This window comes from Chlorocebus sabaeus, chromosome 1 (genome assembly GCF_047675955.1).
Source record: "Chlorocebus sabaeus isolate Y175 chromosome 1, mChlSab1.0.hap1, whole genome shotgun sequence".
Classification (NCBI taxonomy): domain Eukaryota; kingdom Metazoa; phylum Chordata; class Mammalia; order Primates; family Cercopithecidae; genus Chlorocebus; species Chlorocebus sabaeus.
Window position 1 is genome coordinate 70,639,920 of NC_132904.1, and position 15,189 is coordinate 70,655,108.

Below are 15,189 nucleotides of genomic sequence, written 5' to 3' on the forward strand. Positions count from 1 at the left end.
CTGCAACCTCTGCCTCCCGGATTCAAGTGATTTGCCTGCCTTAGCCTCCCTAGTAGCTGGGATTATAGGCACCCACTACCACGCCCGGCTAATTTTTGTATTTTTAGAGATGGGGTTTCACCATGTTGGTCAGGTTGGTCTTTAACTCCTCAGGTGATCCACCCACCTTGGCCTCCCAAAGTGCTGAGATTACTGGTCTCTTTTTTGATAGCAATTTTTACTTTCTACCTTTCTTTCAGTTCCTTGTATAAATCCCATATTTTTCCTCAAAGTTTAGGTTCCTTGAGGGCAAAATATGCATATAGTTCTGTTTCTCCTACATTAATTAGCATTTAATAAGCACCTGTTAGTGAACTTAATGATTTCTTAATGAATATGATGCCAGGTACTGTGCTACACATTTTATTTATTATTTCTTTCCATGTTGCTTCCTTTCAAGTTAGCTGCTATACTTCTTTCCTTAATTTCTCAAGAAAATAGTATATAATCACTACCTTCAAATTAGACAGTGTTCTTATATTATTTTGAACAAGCAGATAGTTAACATTCCCTTCCTCACCTTTCCCTGGGCTACAGAAGGGTTTCTCATTCTCAGCCCTGCTGACATGTTGGGTCAAACAGTTCTTCTATCTTTGGGACTGTCCTATACATTTCAGATCCCTGGCCTCCACTTATCAGATGCCAGTAGCACATTCCCAGTTGTGACAACCGAAAAATGTCTCCAGACACTCTAAATATCTCATGGGGTTGGGGTGGGGAAGAATCACCCCCTCCTTGAAAACCATCAATCTATAGTAACTCTCAAAGGTTAGAACAGCTTCCTAACTGCCATAATCCAACTAACAACTTCCCAGTCTACATGGCCTCTCTGCAGCTTCCGCAGCCCAGGAGTTTAAGACCTGCTTCTTTTTGAAACTCTACTTTTTGGTCTTTTATATAACTGTATTATTTGCCACATATACTCTCCCCTTTGTACATCCTTAAAGTTATGAAGATTTTTCCAGTTGCTTGTTATTCCCCACTTTGTACACCTTTAAAGTTATGAAGACTTTTCCACTTTTTACTCTTTTTTGAAATTAATATTTCTTTGAATTTATTCACTTGTCTATGACATACTAAAAGGGCTAAAATTTGCCTGTGTTCCTTGGCCATAAAATAAGCCTATTTTCAGTACTATCCTCTTCTTTTTCTTCTTAGACATAATTTTAAATAAAAGAATACACATACCTATTTTGAAAGTCAAATAGGACTACAAGGCTTATAATAAAAAACAGTAGCTGAGTGATTCCTCAGAGGGGATCACTTTGAATTCCCTTGGATGCTTCTTCTAGTATTTACCTCCATATTTCTCTTTTTAAAAATTTATTAGAGACATGGTCTTGCTTTATTGCCCAGCCTGGAGTGCACTGGTGTTATCATAGCTCACTGAAGCCTTGAACTCCTGGGCTCAAGGGATCCTCCTGTCTCAGCCTCCTTAGTAGTAGCTAGGATTACAGGTGCATACCAACACACCTGGCTAATTACAAATTTCTGTAGAGACAGGGCCTCATTATGTTACCCAGGCTGGTCTTGAACTAAACAATCTGACGTAGCCTCCCAAAATACTGGGATTACAGGTGTGAGCCCCCATGCCTGGCTTTACCTCTATATTTTGAAGTGACACATTAATATACCACTATTTTCTGATTTTTCGCTTTTCTGTGTGATCTATGAAAAATGAAGGACCCACTCTTTTACACCATTACACTTGAACCACACATTTCCCTTTTACCCATCTTCTTTATTTAGTTATATTACAAATTTTTTGGTTAAATTAATTTTCAGGGTTAATATTGTATCTGAGCCAAGTACAGTATAATTTATTGCACCTCTTTTCTTATACAAGTAATTATCCCTGGTATAAATTAACTGCCTTAATTTTCATTTGCTTAGTTTTCTTTGACCCTATTACTACTTTATGACTGAATTCTTCAAGAGAATTGAACATTTCCTAAGAGAGAACTCAAAATTTGGTCAATATATGTTCCATTCCCCTTCACCTCTTCACTCCTTAAAACATCCCTACTGAAGTCAGGGATGCCCCTATACGGACTGCTTGCTCTCTCTCTATGTTATATACCTGAAATCTCCTTCTATCCCTCTTCTGTGTTATAGCCCCTATTTCTTAGACTATATGTCTTACTCTTTCTTCCTAAAATCAATGTTCAGTAGAAGATATTTTCCTGTGGTTTTCTGAGGAATAGTGCAAGACAGGTAAACTTCTGAGAATCTGAATAAAGTTATTTTTACTCTACCCTCACACTTGATTAATAGTTTGATTAGGAGTAGAATTTTAGGTTGAAAATAATTTTACTTCAGAATTCTGAAGACATTTCTGCACTGTCTTCCAAGGAACTGGTAGAAAACCTGATGTCATTCCAATTCCTGATATTGTATATGTGACCTTTATTCTTTCTCCCTTTCTGGAAGCTTTTACTATTGTCTCTCGGTATTTTAAAATTTCATAATCATGTGTCTTAGTATATCTTTTTTCATTCACTGTTCTGAGTTCTTGATCCTTTTTTTCCATAAACAGTTTTATTGAGATATAATTCACATACCATACAATCTTCCCATTTAAAGTGAGCAATTTGGTCAGATATGGTGCTCACACCTGTAATCCCAGCACTTTGGGAGGCCAAAGCTGGTGGATGACTTGAAGTCAGGAGTTCAATACCAGCCTGGCCAACACAGTGAAACCCTGTCTCTACTAAATATACAAAAAATTAGCTGGGCGTGGTGGAATGCGCCTGCAATCCCAGCTACTCGGGAAGCTGAGGCAAGAGAATTGCTTGAACCCGGGAAGTAGAGGTTGCAGTTAGCTGAGGTTGCGCCACTACACTCCAGCCTGGGTGACAAAGCAAAACTCTGTCTCAAAAAAATGAAAATAAAAAGACAAAATAAATAAAGTGAGCAACTCGATAGTTTTTAGTATGTTCATAAATGTGACCAACCATCACCACTCAATTTTAAAACATTTTCATCATCTCAAAAATAAACTCCATAACTTTTAGCTATCACTACCCTGCCCATCAGCGCTCCCAGCCCTAAGGAACTATTAATCTATTTCCTATCTCTATAGATTTGCCTATTTGGACATTTCATCTAAATGAAATAAAAGTATATATATTTGCCTGTGACTGGCTTCTTTTTATTTAAGACAGGGTCTTGCTTTGCAACTCAGGCTGGAATACAGTGGTGCAATCACAGCTCACTGCAGCCTCAACTTCCAAGGTGCAAGTGATCCTCCCACCTCAGCCTCCTGAGCAGGCAGGACCCTACAGGTGTACGCCACTACCCCAGGCTATTTTTTCACTTTTTGTAGAGACGGGGTCTCCCTATGTTGCCCAGGCTGGTCTTGAACTCCTGAGTTAAAGTGATTCTCCCACCTCGGCCTCCCAGATTACAGGTGTGAGGTACCAACACTGCGCCTGGCCTGGTTTCTTTCAATTAGCATGTTTTTAAGGTTCATCCATGTTGTAACATGTAGCAGTACTTCACCTTGATGGCCAAATGTAAAAACACTGCTCTACTGTATGGATACTCCAGATTTCTTAATCCATTCATCAGTTGATGGACATTTAGTTAGTTTCATTTTTGGGGTTGCTTCATTTTTTTTCCATGTGGCTATCCAGTTGAATAATGCTGGTATGAACATTCGTGTACACATTTTTACGTAGACGTATGTTTTAATTTCCCTTGGGTATATAGCTAGGAGTTGAAATGCTGGGTCACATAGTAAATCTTTGTTTAAAAATTTTATTGTTTTCTGTCATGTGGTAAATCTATAGGTACGAGTTTGAGGAGTTGACAGCCTATTTTCCAAAGTAGCTTCATCATTTTACATTCCTGCCAGCAGTGTACCAGGGTTTCAAATTCTCCACAACCTCATTAATGCATAGACTATTTGACTTTAGTGGGTGTGAAGTAGTATTTCATTGTCTTGATTTCCTGATAACAAATGGTGTCAAGCATCTTTTCATGTGTATATTGGCAATCGTTTTTTTTTTCTTTTTTTGAGACGGAATCTCACTCTGTCGCCCACCTCCCAGGTTCACGCCATTCTCCTGCCTCAGTCTCCCGAGCAGCTGGGACTATAACCATGCCTGGCTAATTTTTTGTATTTTTAGTAGAGACGGGGTTTCACTGTGTTAGCCAGGATAGTCTCGATCTCCTGACCTCATGATCTGCCCGTCTCAGCCTCCCAAAGTGCTGGGATTACAGGCGTGAGCCACCACACCCAACCTTTTTTTTCTTTTTCGTTTTTTTGAGATGGAGTCTCACTCTATTGCCTAGGCTGGAGTGCAGTAGCGCAATCTTGGCTCACTGCAACCTGCACCTCCCAGGTTCAAGCGATTCTCCTGCCTCAGCCTCCTGAGTAGCTGGGATTACAGGCGCACACCACCACGCCCAGTTAATTTGTTTGTATTTTTAGCAGAGATGGGGTTTCACCATGTTGGTCAGACTGGTCTCGAACTCCTGACCTCGTGATCCGCCTGCCTTGGCCTCCCAAAGTGCTGGGACTACAGGCCTGAGTCAGCACGCCCGGCCATGTTAGTTATCTTAATATATTTTTTTTGAGAAATGTTTATTCAGATCCATTGCCGATATTTCTAATTGGATTATTTGTTCCTTAATTATTAAGTCATGTAAGTTATTTATATGTTCTAGATATAAGTCCTGTATCAGATGTAAGGTTTGCCATTTTTTTTCCCATTCTGTGGTGTCTTCTCACTTTAATAGTGTCCTTTGAAGCACATAAGTTTTCAATTTTGATGGAATCCAATTTATGTATCTTTTCTTTTGTTGTTTGTGCTTTTGGTGTCATATCTAAGAATCTTTTCCCAAATCCAAGGTCACAGATTTACCTCTATGTTTTCTCTAAGAGTTTTATAGTTTTAGCTCTTTCGTTTAGCTGTTTTATCCATTTTGAGTTAATTTTTGTATACTGTGTGAGATAAGGGTCCAACTTCATTTTTTTTTTTTTTTTTTTTTTTTAGATACAGGTCTTGCTTTGTCACTGAAACTGGAATGCGGTGGTGTAATCCTAGCTCATTGTATCCTTGAACTCCTGGGCTCAAGTAATCCTTCTGCCTCAGTCTCCTGAACAGCTAGGACTATAGTCATGTGCCACCATACCTAGCTAATCTTTTTTACTTTTATTTTTTGTAGAGACGGGGGTTTCACCATGTAGCCCAGGCTGGTCTCAAACTCCTGGCCTCAAGTGATCCAACTGCCTCAGCCTCCCAAAATGTTGGGATTACACGCATAAGCCACTGTGCCTGGTCCCAACTTCATTTTTTCTGCATGGGGACATCCAGTTGTTCCAGCACCATTTGTTGAAAAGACTATTTGTTCCCCCATTGATTGGTCTTCACAGCCTTGTCTAACTCATATTAGTTGACCACAGATAGATGGGTTTATTTCTAAACTATCAATTCTATTCCATGGATTTATACGTCTATCCTTATGCCAGTATCACACTGACTTGATTCTGTTGCTCTGTAGCAAGCTTTAAAATTGGAAAGTGTGAGTCCTACTTTTTTTTTTTTCAAGATTGTTTTGGCTGTTCTGGGTCCCCTGCAATTTCCTATGAATTTGAGAAACAGCTTGTCAATTTCCACAAAGAAGTCAGCTGGGATTCTGATATTGTGTTGAAACATAAACATAGGATTTTTTCCATATATTTAAATCTTCTTTATTTCAACAATGTTTTACAGTTTTTATTTTATTTTTTATTTTTTTGAGACAAGATCTCACTCTGTCACCCAGACTGGAGTGTAGTAATCACAGCTCACTGTTGCTCAAGGGATTCTCCTGCCTCAGCCTCCCAAGTAGCTGGGACTACAAGCACGTGCCACCATGACTGGCTGTTTTTCTGCATCTTTTGAGATAATCATGTGGTTTTTGTTTCTTATTCTATTGATATGATGAGGCCGGGTGCGGTGGCTCACGCCTGTAATCCCAGTGCTTTGGGAGGCTGAGGTGGGCAGATCACCTGAAGTGACGAGTTTGAGACCAGCCTGGCCAACATGGTGAAACCCCATCTCTACTAAAAATACAAAAATTAGCCAGGTGTGGTGGCACACACCTGTAATCCCAGCTAGTTGGGAGGCTAAGGCAGGAGGATTGCTTGAACCCGGGAGGCAGAGGTTGCAGTAAGCTGAGATCAAGCCATTGCACTCTAGCCTGGGTGATAGAGTGAGACTCTGTCTCAAAAAAAAAAAAAAAAAAAAAAAAAAAAAAAAAAAAAACTATCTGTTTCTCTCTCTCTCGATACAGATATAGATAATGGTGGATCACATATATTTATTTTCAGATGTCAAACTAGCTCTCATTCCTGGAATAAATCCTGCTTGGTCATGGTATAAAATTATTTTTATATGTTGCTGGGTTCCGTTTGCAAGCATTTTCTGGAAGATTTTTGTGTCACATTCATATTGATCTGTAGTTTTCTTTTGTGATGCTCCTGTCTGGATTTGCGTCAGAGTAATGCTTGCCTCATGAGTTGAGGAGTGTTCTCTACTATTCTAATTTTTTAGAAAGGTTTGTGAAGAATTGGTATCAACTCTTCTTTGGCAGAATTCAGCAGTGAAGCTGTCTGGACCTGGGCTTTTCTTTGTGGGTAGTTTCAAAGTTAAGAATTCAATCTCTTTAGTTAATTTTTACTATTTCAATTATTAATTGCTTTGTTAGAGGTCTCTTCATATTGTCTATTTCTTCTTTTTTTCTTTTTTTGGAGATGGAGTCTTGCTCTGTTGCCCAGGCTGGAGTGCAGTGACGCCATCTCGGCTCACTGCAAGCTCTGCCTCCTGGGTTCATGCCATTCTCCTGCCTCAGCCTCCCAAGTAGCTGGGACTACAGGTGCCTGCCACCATGCCCGGCTAATTTTTTGCATTTTTAGTAGAGATGGGGTTCCACCGTGTTAGCCAGTATGGTCTCGGTCTCCTCGTGATCCGACCGCTTTAGCCTCCCAAAGTGCTGGGATTACAGGCGTGAGCCACCGCACCCAGTCCATGTTGTCTACTTCTTCTTGAGATAGTTTAGGAACCTGTCCATTTCATCTAAGTCGTCGACTTTATTGTCATACAATTGTTCATGGTATTTCTTTACCATCTGTTTTATTTGTATACAGTTGGTATTAATGTCCCTGGTTTAATTTCTAATGCTAGTATTAATAATTTGAATCTACCCCTCCCTGGAAACACAGTCCACCAACTAGTAACTAAGGGAAGAGGGGGCCCTAAAGTCTTGCCTGCCCTAGCCTGGAGTGGTGTTTCTATTTCTGTGAGTTCGGAGGGATAGGGAGAGATATCTTGGTTCAAATATCAACATGAAAGCTCATGTGCTTCATTTCAGGGAAATTTACTTTTATAATTCCTTTCTCTCCTTTTTTCTTTCATCTTCTTTTTAGAATTCCCATAATTTGGACATTGAACCTTCTTAAAATATCCTCAATTTTATATTTTTTTCCCGATTTTCCAACTCCATTCTTTTTGTTGAACTTTCTGGGATTTTTCCTCATCTTTCTCTTCCAAATTTTGCATTAAATATTGTTCTCTGTTTACATGTTGAAGCATTCCTCAAACATCTACAAATTGTGGCTATCTGTTCATATTAAAAGTCAGGCACTGAAATGCTGACTGGAAGTGTCATATTCCAGTTGGAAGTGGGAGAAAACTTGTTGACTGGTTGGTTTCATTATAAAATAATTGGGCAGAGCTAGACTATTTTGTTGAGTAATCTCTAATGGTTGGTATCTGTACTTCTTTTCTCTTGAGCTAGACGGTTTCTCAGCAAAATCTCAATCTCCTACTTGGGAGGTGATGTGGCTGTCAGTGTTCTAGGAGTCAAGAGGTAACGGGGATCAGAGGTAGGAGCGGTGTTCATCATTCCATATGCAGACTTTAATTTAGTCTCCATTTCCTTGGTATGGTCCTCACCACTACCCTCAGTTTGCTTGACAGCCTTGCATCTAAGGATCAGTTTGTAACCTCTATAAATTAAACTGCTAGTCTTTCACTGGGCAGGGTAATGTCAGTCTTCTGGCTCTGGGGATGGGAGATGGTATTATAATAATAATATCTAACATTTATTGAGAGGTCATTCTGTAAGATGTTTACAGGAATTAATTCACTGAGTCCACACTACATATCACTGAAGTAGGTTATATCCTTTTTATAGGTGAGGAAACTGTAGTAGAAGGTGGTTAAATAACTTACATAATGTTTTACAACTAGTGAGTGGCAGAGTTCAGGTTCAAATACAGGCAATCTGGTTTGAGGTTCTCTTTCAATTAATCTCTATTCTATACTGTCTGTCCAGATCTTGGAGAGGGGAAAGAAGGATCTAATCGCTCCTATTTATTTTTTTCTTAACCAGTCCTCATTTTTAGCCTCAAACTCAGATATTGCTTTGGTGTTTCTAATTCCTGCAGTAGTCTTTTTGGGCTACTGCAATCAAACTGTTGGTCCTCTAACCTCAAACATACAGACTTCTCTATTTTGCTAGGTCAGTTACCTTTGTTCACCTGTTTTCTAGCTTCCAAAATTTTATTGACATCTTTCTTTTGCTGTCACCTCCCCTTTTGGTTCTTGTGAGTTTATGCCTTTTCTACTCTTTCATTATCATTTTGTTGAGGTTTATTTTATTTTGAGGCAGGGTCTTGTTCTGTTGCCCAGGCTGGAGTGCAGTGGCATGATCTGGGCTCACTGTAACCTCTGCCTCCTGGGCTCAAGCAATTCTCCCACCTGAGCCTCCCCAGTAGCTGGGACTACAGGCGTGTACCACCACGCCAAGCAATTTTGCATTTTTTTGTGGAGACAGGGTTTCCCTATGTTACCCAGGCTGGTCTTGACCTCCTGGGCTCAAGCAATTTGCCTGCCTCAGACACCCAAAATGCTGGGTGTACAGGTGTGAGCCACCATGCCTGGCAAAGAATGGGGATAAAAGTTTTAACTTTTATTCTTACTTTCATTCCACCATACTCTCTCTGGGTGATCTTGTCCACTCCAAAACTTTCGGTTATTACAGAGTAGCTAACAAATCTCCAATTTTTATCTTTGGGCTAGTCCTCTCTCTTGGGATTCAGCTCTATATATCCAAGTGCCTACAACTCAAGTTTAACAGATTTACATGCTCAAACTTGAACTTGGCCTTATGCCTGCTTAAGGATTTTCAATAATTGCAATCATTACGATCCATGAAGTCACTAGGGCAAAAACCCTAGGGATCATGTTTTACTCTTTGCCCTCTTTCTACAACTAATAAGTAATCAAATTCTGTCATTTCAACCTTTAATGTCTTACCTCTCCCCTTCTGCCAGGGAGAAAAAAACCCCCACATGATTTCCCATCTCTTCTATCCAATGCTTTTCCGTACTGTTGTGACAGTGATCTTCTGCTCAAAACATTTTGATGTTTACACAATTTTTAAGGTCCAGATTCATTAACAGAATAATCAAAGTCTGGCTTCCACTTACCTTTTCCATTATACCTCTACTCACTCTACTCATTCCTACCATTAGCATACGATGAGTATGTAGTGTTGTCACTTCCCTGAAATAGAAGTCTAAACTTCAAGTCAAACTAATTGGAGGTTTTTTATTTTGTTTTTTTTTTTGAGATGGAGTCTCACTCCTTCTATCATCCAGGCTGGAGTGCGGTAGCATGATCTCAGCTCATTGCAACCTCCACCTCCAGGGTTCAAGCAGTTCTCCTGCCTCAGCCTCCTGAGTAGCTGCACCACCATGCCTGGCTCATTTTTGTACTTTTAGTAGAAACAGGGTTTCACCCTGTTGGCCAGGCTGGTCTCGAACTCCCAAACTCAGGTGATCTGCCAGCCTTAGCCTCCCAAAGTGTGGGGATTGTAGGTGTGAGCTTTTGGAGCCTTTGAAACACATGCTCTCCCATAACCTTTAAAACTTCGGCACATACTGCTTTTAACCACTATGCCCTATTAACTTTCCAAGACATGAATGTAGACAGTATCTTTTATATAAGAGACAATAAATAGATGAGTCTTGTTGGAGGGCACATGTTATTCATAATGTTAACAGAAACAGCTACCAACAGTAAAAATACTATGTGTTGGCCAGGCACTGTGGTTCATGCCTGTAATCCCAGCACTTTGGAAGGCTGAAGCGAGCAGATCACTTGAGGTCAAGAGTTCGAGACCAGCCTGGACAACATGCTGAAACCCTATCTCTACTAAAAATACAAAAATTAGTCAAGTGTGGTGGTGCATCTCTGTAGTACCAGCTACTTGGGAGGCAGAGGCAGGATAATCGCTTGAACCCAGGAGGCGGAGGTTGCAGTGAGCCAAGATTGTGCCACGGCACTCCAACCTGGGTGACAGAGTGAGACTCCGTTTCAAAAAAACCAAAAAACAGGCTGGGCGCGGTAGCTCAAGCCTGTAATCCCAGCACTTTGGGAGGCCGAGACGGGCGGATCACGAGGTCAGGAGATCGAGACCATCCTGACGAACACGGTGAAACCCCGTCTCTACTAAAACATACAAAAAACTAGCTGGGTGAGGTGGCGGGCGCCTGTAGTCCCAGCTACTCGGGAGGCTGAGGCAGGAGAATGGCGTAAACCCGGGAGGCGGAGCTTGCAGTGAGCTGAGATCTGGCCACTGCGCTCCAGCCTGGGCGACACAGCGAGACTCTGTCTCAACAACAACAACAACCAAAAAAACCCCCAAAAAAACCCCTCAAAATATTATGTGTCAAGCATTGTGTTACTCTTTTATGTACATCATTTTTAATACTTACAACAATTTTGCAAGGTTAGGTACAATTCCAATTTTACCAATGCCTCTGAAGTTCAGAGATACCTGCTTAAGGCCACAAAGCTAATTAGAGATGAACGTCAAATTTCCACTTGTATCTGTTTAAAATCCATGCCTTTTCATCATACCATGTTAACACTGGTGTTGGGGAAAGAGTTGGGAGATAAGAATGGTAAGGTAGAATGGGATCATTCTGTAAGTGAAGCCAAAAGTAAAGGGCTAAAGTTTGGAGTTTTATTTAGTAGGCAATGAGTGATCATTTAAGCAACAGGGAAGGGTTTGGTTAGTCTAAGGACATGTTACTTTAGGAAGATAAATCCGATAACATTGTATACTATGAATTGGAGGAAAAGTTTCAAAGGAAGAAAGCCAGTTAATAGTGCTTACCTGCCTAATAGCAGCTGTATAGCTCTGGTATCAGCTTTTGTGTCATGTCTCCAAAATGTATTCTCAGTTGAAGGGAGGAGGTGATCTTCAATGTGGTCTTTAAACTGATTCCTAGAAAAGGCTCTGATTCTAAGGTGTGGAAAAATACTTTCTCACTGAGTGGCTAACAGATGGAAAAAATCTAAATCATAATCACTTCGTACATGCAGCTGGTCTGATTCAGAAAATTTAATGTACTTTAGACTTAACTGCCTTAAATAAAACTTTACACTTTGCAAAGCTCTTTCCTACAGTAGAATCCCATCTCATTTCTGTGAGGTAAGGAGAGAAGATCCCCATTTTACATCCAAGGATACCAGTTCAGAGAGAGTAAAGAATTCACCCATTTACATACGCTGCAAGTGCCAGTGCTAGGATAAGATCTTCAGTATCTTAACTCCTAGTGTAGGCTTCTTTCCCACCACATTAGGAATTATTTGATAAGCGTTTCCAAGATTATCCAGTCCATAACTTGACAAAAACCACAGGTTAACAACTATTAAGAAATGAACTGTTAGGGTTCTGTCTATCCTGTAACTTACTGTGTTGATGCTCTAAGAGAATCTTCATTAATAGGAGGATGAACTTGGTCCAACACCACGCTGGTCTCTGGGCTTGATTTCATTGCAGAAATCACCATGGCATTACGCAGTTTATTGCCTTGTTCTAACAGAGCTGAAGAGGGTAAATGTAGAAAACAGAGAAACCCAAAATGCAGCAGAAACATTTGGAATATTCAGGGCATTTCCTTTTATCACGGGACTCACCAGTGTGTACTGTAATAGTTTACTCATCTGCCTTCCCCATTAGCTTGAGAATTCCTTGAGGACATTTACTCAAAAGAGATGTTTACTGAGCTTCTACTGTGCACTGTTTTAGACGCTGGCATTATAACAATGAATGAAGTCTCCATTCCGGAGACTGACCTCTTGTGGGGTTGTTATATCCATGCACTGACTCTTCCGACTGGTGTTTGTACCTAATAAGGTTAGTAATGTTTATATATTTTTTGTATCCAGATACCAAATTTATACTTCTATGGATGAAGAAAAGAGTGCTAAAAAGCTTCCACGACTCAAACAGCAGGTTAATGGAAAAGTCAGAATAAAACCTGAGTTTTCAAACTTTCTGATAGGTAAAATTTACCCCATTCCTTAAGGAGTCCCACAACAATAACAGCACCAGAAATGAGAGAAAACATTTATTGAATGTTTACCACATGCGAGGCACTATTCTAAATATTTTAACATGTATTACTCATTTAATCCTCCCAATAGTCCTCTGAGATATGTACTACGACTTCTTTTGTTTTCCAGATAAAAAACTGAGGCAGACATAAAAAAGGATGAGTTCATGTCTTTTGTAGGGACATGGATGAAGCTGGAAACCATCATTCTCAGCAAACTATCGCAAGGACCAAAAACCAAACACCGCATGTTCTCACTCATAGGTGGGAACTGAACAATGAGAACACTTGGACACAGGAAGGGGAACATCACACACCGGGGCCTGTCGTGGGGTGGGGGGAGGGGGGAGGGATAGCATTAGGAGATATACCTAATGTAAATGACGAGTTAATGGGTGTAGCACACCAACATGGCACATGTATACATATGTAACAAACCTGCACGTTGTGCACATGTACCCTAGAACTTAAAATATAAAAAAAGAAAAAAAAATTGAGGCAGAGAGTAGGTAACTTGGCCAAGTTGCACACATAATACGTCTATAACCACATGATTCCACATCCTATGCTTTTAACTGCTATACTATCTATGACCCTACTTAGTTCTTAGGTTTCTTTTTAAAAGCTGAGTGCTAGCCGGGCAGGGCAGCATGTGCCCATGGTCCCAGTGACTTGGGAAGCTGAGGCAGGAGGATTGCTTGAGTCAGGAAGACGGCTTGAGTCCACGAGTTTGAGGGGATAGTGTGCTATGATCACACCTATCAATAGTCACAGTGTTCCAGCCTGGGCAACATAGTGAGACTCTGTTTCTAAATAAAAACAAATAACAGTAAAAAAGCTCAGGCCCAATAGTATTATTCCAACAGATACAGGAGGTCTTATTATTTTCTTGAGGTTCCACAGGCACTTAGAAAGTGCCTAACTCCTAGTCTAATTTTATAATTTCTAAAAATAAAATATGATGGTTAGGCCAAGAAAAAAAACAAGTCAAAAATATCCATAGTCTTATTCATTATTTACATATTTTTAGAGATAGGGTCTTGCTCTGTTGCCCTAGCTGAAATGCAGTGGTACAATCATAGTTCACTAAAGCCTCGAACTTCCAGGCTCAAGCAATCCTCCCACCTCAGCCTCCCAAGTAGCTAGGACTATAGGTGCATACCACTATGCCTGGCTTGTTTTTAATATTTTGTACAGATGGTATCTTGCTATGTTGCCCAGGCTGGTCTTGAACTCTTGGCCTCAAGCTATCCTCCTGCCCTTGCCTCCCAAAGTCCATAAACATCAAAACAACTAATATTTGTTACTGTAAAGAAGTCAAAATATACCTTAAAAACTTAAAAAAAATCAAAAATCTTAAATATCATATGTTCAATGTATGATGTGGCAAGACAACTAAACTAAAAAATAAAGACCACTCACTATGATAGACAGAATTGTAAGATGGCTACCCCAAGGTCCCCAGTGCCTCATATACTCATACCTTGTCCTAGTAATTCAAACACTTGTCTAGGTATTACTGTGAAAGGATTTTGCAGATGTAAGTATTTAAAACAATTTTTTTTTTTTTTTTTGAGACAAGGTCTCCCTCTGTTACCCAGGCTGGAGCGCAGTAGCATGATCACGACTCACTGGAGCCTCGACCTCCCAGGCCCAAGTGATCCTCTCACCACAACCTCCCAAAGTGCTGGGATTATAGGCATGAGCTGGCTTGCCCGGACTTGCAGATATAATCAATGTTTACCTTAAGACAGGAAGATTATCTTGGTAGGCAGAACCTAATCATATTAACCTTTTAAAGTAGATTTTTCTCTGGCTGGTTAAAGGATATGTATGATAGTCAGAGACGTGAAGTAGGAGAAGAATCTAATGTATCATTGCTATTTTGAAAACGGAGGAGGACAGTATCCTGCTGTGTAGTTAGTGTTTCATAAATAATAGCTGGTTGACTGATACAGCCTTGTCCCCTCGTTTCTGGTAGTGTATTAGCACATCAAAGACCAGAAAAATCATTAGGTTGATGTATTTGTTGTGTCCCTCCCACGACCTCAGTTCTATGCTTACTAAAGTGGCCCACTTAATCTTGTGGTTGGAAAGGACTTTTGAAGATCTTAAACAGTGCAACCGGAGTCCACTTTCCCAGGGGAATTATACCGGGAACAGGAAACTCAAGGCTGTATGCTCTCACTTATGAATGGGAGCTAAAAACTGGGTACTCAGGGATAAAAAAATGGCAACAATAGAAACTGGAGACCACTAGAGGGGGAGGGAAGACGGGGCAAGGGCTGAAAAACTATTGGATGCTATGCTCAGTACCTGGGTGACAGGATCATTCATACCCCAATTCTTGGCGCCATGCAATATAACCAGGTAACAAACCTGCATATATACCCTCTGAATCTAAAATAAAATTGAAAAATAAAAAAGATCTTATCCAGCTATGTACCTGATAATTTAACCCCATCTGTAAAAGTCACATCAGAAGGTTATCTAGCCCACACCTGACCATTTACAGAGATGTGGTCCCTCTCTCATTTGTGCACAAGTCAGACTACTAACTCAGACTGAGTCAAAATCTATCTTGTTTTATCTTTAAACCCACAGATCCTAGTAACTCTTATGGAAGAGATTGCACATTGACAGCCCATGGGTTGTGCACGGCATATTCTGCTTGGCTTGAACAGCTGGCCAGCAGAGTCTTGATTTAAAAAGCAAAAGCAAAACAAAACAAAACAGGCCTAGGTAAACAA

The 15,189-nt window shown here is 40.3% G+C and overlaps 1 protein-coding gene across 5 annotated transcripts in view; it reads right to left on the bottom strand.

The window, feature by feature from the left end:
- C2CD3 (C2 domain containing 3 centriole elongation regulator) overlaps positions 1–15,189 on the bottom strand; it is a 155,550-nt gene that overhangs the window by 103,307 nt on the left and 37,054 nt on the right. For 4 of the 5 annotated variants that reach the window (XR_012094068.1, XM_038005475.2, XM_038005473.2 and 1 more), the window contains 2 exons: positions 11,796–11,928; positions 11,215–11,343 (listed from right to left, as the gene is read on the bottom strand). Coding sequence is in view for 4 of the 5 variants with exons in the window: in XM_038005475.2 (XP_037861403.2) it covers positions 11,215–11,343; positions 11,796–11,928 (262 nt within the window). In the remaining variant the exon portion in view is untranslated. The remainder of the gene's footprint in view (positions 1–11,214; positions 11,344–11,795; positions 11,929–15,189) is intronic. The other variant, XM_038005474.2, reaches the window with a different exon arrangement.